This window comes from Acomys russatus, chromosome 7, assembly GCF_903995435.1.
Source record: "Acomys russatus chromosome 7, mAcoRus1.1, whole genome shotgun sequence".
Classification (NCBI taxonomy): domain Eukaryota; kingdom Metazoa; phylum Chordata; class Mammalia; order Rodentia; family Muridae; genus Acomys; species Acomys russatus.
In genome coordinates this window covers 284,097-291,611 of record NC_067143.1, presented here as the reverse complement: position 1 = coordinate 291,611, position 7,515 = coordinate 284,097, and the positions used below count along the sequence as shown (strand labels likewise).

Here is a 7,515-nt window from a genome sequence, read left to right as displayed (position 1 = left end):
AAATGACCCATGCACATAAATATTTTAAGCCAAGATAACACATGAAAACCTGTATGTGCAGACATGTAGCACAAGAGTCATGAGCATTCTGCTACTGAACCACATTTATCCCTGGGTAACTTTTATATTTCATATCTTCTTTCACCTTCATAAGTTGTCTGACCACTGGTACTGTGGCAACATGACCGAATGCATTTTTTAGAATCCTGACATCTGTGAATTGCTGATGAATCTTTGTAATAAAGTCAGTTGGACTATAAAAGTATGCTTTCATATTGAATTCTTTATTTAATCACAGCAGTTAGGGTTCTGGTACCAGATGAATTTCATATTCACTTAAAAAGTTTTGGCACATATTATAGATTTAAGATTTTAAACACATGGGTTATAATGTCATTTAGAAGGCTGTGCTGTGTGAATCAAGCTATATTGTTAGGGCTAGTCTTCAATCAGTGAGTCTCAGTAAATCTGAAGTATGAGAACCCAGAATTGAAAGCATGTGGTACTATACTCACTTCACCTTATGCTGTAATGTAGATTTCTTTAATGTAGATTTCTTTAAAAATATTTTCTATTTTTATTGGGCCCCACAACTGTTCAAGTTTTCAGGTGATAATTAATTAATGGGGATTAAATTAGAAAGCTTTTCTCTGACTTTACATCCAGTGTTACTCACCTACATTATACCCAAGTCATTTCAAGAATGACCAAGCTTTTCTCTAATTTTTACACTCCTAGGAGACATTCCCATGCATGGCCTCTCTTACAGAAAGCACATGCGGTACTATGCCTTCTAACAATGTTTACAAAGAGACTCCAGTATACGTGTATTGGTTGATTAATGGCTAACACTAGAAATTCTCCGTAGTTTTTTACCTAATCATATTCTCACCTGCAAGCTTTCTGATTATACACTTGACTGAGATTCCATGCATCCTTTACACTCTTAGTCTTTCTCATCTGACTCTGAGTGAGGTGTAGCATGAGGGAGAACATTTTCTGCATTTGGTACATTCACAGGGTTTCTCCTTTGTATGAGTTCTTTTCGAGACAGAGAGGATGCATTTGCATTATTTACATCTAATGACTTCTCATGTGTATGACTTCTCTGGTGTCGAGTGAGTTGTTTCTTAAAGTAGTAAGCTTTCCTACAGTGTTCACATGCATAGGGCTTCTCACCAGTGTGAATTCTCTGATGTTGAGTGAGGTGTGACATCCAGGAGAAAGCTTTCCCACACTCTGCACAATGAAATGACTTCTCACTTGCATGAGTTTTCTGATGTAAAGAAAGGTATTTCTTGCAGTAGAATGCTTTCCTGCATTCTGTACATTGATAGGGCTTCTCACCCGTATGAACTCGATGATGTTCAATGAGCAAATACCTATCATAGAATGCCTTTCCACACTGTTTACATTCATAGGGCTTCTTGCCTGTATGAGTCTTCTGATGAGCAGTAAGTCCAGACTTGCTGTAGAATGTTTTCTCACATTGCTTACACTCATAGGGCTTCTCATCAGTGTGAGTTTTCTGATGTACTGCAAGCTGTGTCTGAGAGTAGAATGCTTTTCTACATTCTGTACACTGATAGAGCTTGTCACTTATATGAGTTCTCTGATGCACAGTGAGGTGGGACTTGCAGTAAAATGCTTTTCCACACTGTTTACAATCAAATGGCTTCTCACCAGTGTGAGTTTTCTGATGCACAGCAAGGTTAGACCTCCAGTAGAATGCCTTCCCACATTGCTTACATTCAAAGCGCTTCTCAGCACTATGAGTTTTCTGATGATGAGTAAGTTGTTTCTTAAAGTAGAAAGCTTTGGGGCACTGTGTACATTCATAGGGCTTCTCATCTGTATGAGTCCGCTGATGTCGAGTGAGGCATGCACTGAAAGAGAAAGCTTTCCCACATTCTGTGCACTCATAAGGTTTCTCACTTACATGAATTCTCTGGTGTAGAGAAAGATGTGTGTTACAGTAGAAAGATTTTCCACATTTCAAACATTCATACGGCTTCTCCCCTGTATGACTTCTCTGGTGTCGAGTGAGTTGTGACCTATAGTAAAAAACTTTCCTACATTCTGTACATTCATGTGGCTTCTCACCTGTATGGCTTCTCTGATGTACAGTGAGATGTGACTTATAGCTGAAAGATTTTCCACATTCTGTACACTCATAAGGCTTCTCCCCTGTATGACTTCTTTGATGTTCAGTGATCTGTGATCTATAGTAGAAATATTTCCCACATTCTAGACATCTGTAGGGCTTCTTATCTGTATGAGAGCTCTGATGCTGAGACTTGGTGTGGGAAGCTTTCCCACATCCTGAGCCTTCACATGGCTCCGCATCTTTATGACTCTTTTGATGGGAGTTCCAAGCGAATTTCTTCCTGCAATGTCTATGTGTATACAGTGTCTCTTCTTTAAGGAGCCCCTGACACTTATTGAGAGGTGATGCAGAACCAAAACTTTTCTTACATGCATAAGTCATCTGACTCCTCGTGTACTTTGACGGCTGGCAAAATGTCTTCACACATCCTTTACCTTCATAGGATGTTGTCCCTTGGTGGATTTTCTGTGCCACCTTCCGGTTTACCTTGAGACAGAGGAATTAGTTATGTTTCATACAGCCACAGGGCTTATTCTTAGACTGTGGTTTCTGATTTGGGTTTGGGATTTTGCTTGTGTTACATAGATAATGTCATATATAAAAATTTCAAACATTTACTAAGTTTGTGAGAGATCTCTTTACTATGAAAATTAATTATAAATAGTATTGCCCTTATTTAAAACAATATCTGTGGTCAAATATATTGAAAGCACAACTGTCAACTTTGACTGAGGTTTTGGCAAATTAAGTTGACCAGGATGTGAGAATAATTTTACATTATCATTAAAATTCTCACATTCTTCTCCAGCTGGCATGTTATTAGCCACACAATAGAGAAAGACTCTCATCTGTGGGTTCTTTGTAAGTGTACAGGAGAAAACACATGTGTATACACAAGTTCATGTGTGTCTGTTTGTACCTATGAGGTTACTAGTGGTTAATGTTCAGTGTTTCCATAAATCACTATTTGCACTAATTTTTGAGAACAGGTCTCTCACTGGACCTGAAGCTGCCTAGTTGGGATGGAATGCTAAGCCAGCAAACCCCAGTGACCTTCAAAGCATTAGTTAAAATTGCATGTAGCAAATGCTGGCTTTATATATGGTGTTGATGATCCAAACTCAAGCTCCATATTTTTCTACATCAAGCACTACTGATTAAAAGAATTTCCCCAGGCCTAAGGTAATTCACTTCATTTTTCAAATTATATTTGTGTTTGTGTGTGTATACACGTGCATGCTCTTGCACACTTATGAAAGTCAGAGAACAAGTTTTGGGGTTTCTCTCATGATGCAGTATATGGGACATGGGGACCAAACCCAGATAGTCCTGCTTGGTGGCAAATCGCTTTACACACTAAGCCATCTTGTTGATTTGGGTTAAGTTCTTGAAGAACCATTCCTAAGTAATGTCCAATCTGTATGTTTAGGTCTGAAATATGTTAAAAGCTCATCTTAAATATTTTACTTACTTCAACGATTTCCTCATTTGATGTCTGGCTGTTGGTGATTCCAACTTGCCACAAATACCCCTTGTGATGTTCCTGGTGGGTCTCAATTGGAGCAGTTATTTTATGAATACCTAAAATGATATTAAAAACATCACTGCACATGAATAGCTCTTAAATCTTCTTCATGTAACTCAAGTATAAAAGTGTGCCTTGTTATCCTCGTAGAAACTATAAAATAATATTGATGTATGACAATGGTATACATTTTTTTCTAGAAGAATATAAGTTAATTTACTTCGCCTTGCATGTGTGCCACACCTGCTTAAGTAATACAACTGAATTGTGTCTCACCTTTTTTTGATGAATTTAATGATGAGCACTAAAAGGCATCATATCTAGGTTATTGTGAGCACAGTACTTGAAGGAAATCCTCAGTCTCATCATGCATATATCCAAGAGGAGGATACTCGCATCATACAGCAGTTCTATTTTTCATACATGTAAAAAACTACATACTGGCTGGATAATTCTATATTACCATATATATACATGGGTTCTTTCTTCATATATTCTCAATATTAATCCTGTGCTGAGTGAATACCTGGCAAAGTTATTTTTTTGTATAGTACGCATCTCCACTCTGGTTTTTGCTCAGTAGAAATTTTATTTATCTATTTATTTTTAAAAGATTGATTTGTTTGTGTATGTATATAATGTTGGGTCTGCATGTACACCTGCCCGCCAGAAGAGGGTGCCAGATCTCATTACAGATGACTGTGACCCACCATGTGGTTGCTGGGAATTGAACTCAGGACCTTTGGAAGAACAGGCAGTGCTCTTATCCTCTCAGTCACCTCTCCAGCCCTTGGTGGAAATTTTAAATTTAGAAAGAAGGGGGCCTGGAGAGGTGGCTTAGGCTGAGGAGCACTGCTCGCTCTTCCACAGGCCCTGGGCTCAATTCTCAGCAGCCACATGGTGGCTCACAACCATCTATAATGAGATCCCGTGCCCTCTTCTGGCTTCCAAGTGTACATGTAGGCAAAACACTGTATAAATAAATAAATAAATAAATCTTTAAAAAATTTAGGAAGAAGGAACTCAGTTTTGCTGTTGTACTTGTTTTTGTTTCAGACATGGTCTCATCTACCATGTTCTGTCCTTGAACCTTATCATGCAGAGGATGGCCTTGAATTCCTCTCACTTTTGGGGTTATAGGCATGACCCACAATGCCCTGCTACATTCATATTCCAGAGCTGTTTACTTTCTATTCAGAAATCACTACACATGGCATATACCATGATGTTTTCATGAAATTCTCCAACTGTTTCAAGATTAAAAGCCTCCTGTTAAGGCCTCTGTTCCATATGGACAGTGCAAGAAATAGCCACCAAGGTCCAGGTTTTTTTGTTTTTGTTTTTGTTTTTTTTTCTTTTTCTGGAGATCTACTTTTTACAGAACCATCATTTTTTAAAGGCCTTTTGTTAAAACATAGCTTCCCACCATGTGGTGGTGGCACATGTCTTTAATTCTAGCACTCGGGAGGCATAGGCAGGAGGATCTCTGTGAGTTTGAGGCCAGCCTGGTCTACAAAGTGAATCTAGGACAGCCAAGGCTACACAGAGAAACCCTGTCTCAAAAAGCAAAAAACAAAAAACAAACAAACAAAAAAAACCCAAAACAAAAAAACATAGCTTCTCGGTAATACCGTTGAGAAAAAGATGGGCAAAGTTGTATGAATATATGTTTAGATCATTGTGTAAATCCATTAGAGGTTCTGTGCTGAAATTTTCTACCAACAGCGTTGCCATTGTTGTTAATGTAGCTGTTTGCAGCATTATTTTAAAGCAGCTATAGGGATATGTCCAGCATCACCTTTTCTACACGATTCGATTGGCAAATTGGCGTTATTTCTTTTGTAAGACAATCATATCTTATATTTTTCCTGTTATCTAGAGAATATGTTATCATTTCCTGGGAATATATTGAATGTACAGATAGCTTCCATTAGAAGGATATTTTAGGAGCTGACTAGATGGCTTAGCTGGAAAAGATGATTGCTGTGCAAGCTTGGCAATGTGAGTTCAAGCTTCAGAAGCCACATAAATGTGAAAGGAATGATCTCCAAATAGTCTTCCTTTGACCACCACATACCTGCTATAGCACTCACGCCTCTGACACAAAAAGCAGGCCCATACAACAATAATAACAATAAGAAACTTTTTAAAAATTAAAGATATTTTAAGTATACTAATTGTATTAATGAACAAACATGATGTCTTTACATACTCTACTGTCTTCCTCAATTTCTTTTTTAAAAATTACATGGATTTACTTGTCTATATGTGAGAGTACACACATGCTATACCACATGTGTGGAGGTCAAAAGACAAATCCATAGGAATCTGTTCTCACATTCATCAATTAGTCTTAGAAATTGAACTCAAGCCTCTTTATCTATGGAGCCATCTTGCTAACCCTAATTTCATCACTGATACAGTTTTTGTTTGTTTGCTTGTTTTGTTTCTCTGTGGTGTATCCTTGGCTGCCCTGGACTCACTTTGTAGACCAGGCTGGCCTCAAACTCACACTGATCCACTTGCCTCTGCCTCCCAAGTGCTGGAATTAAAGGTGTGAGCCACCATACCTGGCTTATAGTTTTAACTCTACACACTCCTTAGAGTACTCCTAGATGCTTAGGGTTTTTTGGAAGCAATTATGAATTACATTGTTTTCTTCATTTCCTTCTCAATGTGTTCATTTTTCATATGTAGAAATGATACTGAAAGCTAAGGATGAAGTTCAGTTTGTAGGGTGTTTGCCAGGGACGCACCAAGTCCTGATTTCAATGCCCAGCACCACATAAAACTATACAAAGTGGTACCCATTTCAGAAAGTCAAGGTGATCCTCTACTACATACTAAAGTTGCGGTCATCCTAGGCTAAAACAGATGCTGCTTTTAAAAAATTAGCAATTTCCCTATTGAAGGCCTATCTCAGAGTTACAACACTTGGTTGGTACATATGAGACCTAGATCTTGTTTTTAGCAGAAAAGGGAGGGCAAGCTGCTGATTTCCTATGTTGATTGTAAATCCTGCTACTTGTAGACAATGTTTAAAAGCTGGACCAGTTGCTGCATGCCTTTAATCCAAACACTGGTGGATCTCTGTGAGTTTGAGGCCAGCCTGATCCAAGGTAGCCAGGGATGTTATACAGAGAAACACTGTCTCGAATGAAAACATGAAACGAAACAAAACAAAACAAAAAAACAAAAAAGAGCCTTTATGGTCATCTAAATATAGGGTCATGTCACCTGAAAATTGAATTATCACAGATTTACTTCTTAACTTGTATTCCTTGATTTCTTTCTGCTTTTGTTACAAGAACTTTTCTGTTCTTGTTACAAGAACTTTTCTGTTCTTGTTATAAAATTAACATCTGCTTCAAAAAGACTGAAGAGAAAGCACACACACCCTGTATTTTTCTTTATATTAAAGGAAATGTTCTCAGTTTGGTCAGTTTATTATCCATATCCCCTCCACCCCACCCCTTCTCTCTTCTTTTTAAGGTAGGCTCTTTTTTTGCAGTCCTAACTATACTGGAACTTGCTATCGAGACCTCAGAATTCACAGAGATCCTCCTGGCGCACCACCACAGCCAACACATTCATGTTTTAGCATTTTGTTAAGTCTTGAGTCCACAGTAACCAATACCCATGGCAAGGCTTTTCTGACCAAAGCTGACAGTATAAACACAATCTGACAGGTAAATCAGGTCCATTGAGCAAACATGAGCACTAACTTCCTCACTAAGGCCTCTGAATACCCCAGTCACAAGACTGGACAATTCACGTACTCAACTCAGTTATTAGAGTGATCATGTTGCATCAGAGTTGTCAATTTCGTTTGCTTTTTTGCCATAATTACTGGGTTTTCAGAGTGCCATTTGTGGAGGTATAG

General features: G+C 38.2%; 1 protein-coding gene across 1 annotated transcript in view; it reads right to left on the bottom strand.

Annotated features, from left to right (window-relative positions):
• Positions 1-946: 946 nt before the first annotated feature.
• Positions 947-7,515, bottom strand: part of LOC127192356 (zinc finger protein 25-like) — a 58,516-nt gene continuing 51,947 nt past the window's right edge. The window contains 2 exon segments of the mRNA XM_051149650.1: positions 947-2,593; positions 3,579-3,688. Coding sequence (XP_051005607.1) covers positions 947-2,593; positions 3,579-3,688 — 1,757 coding nt within the window.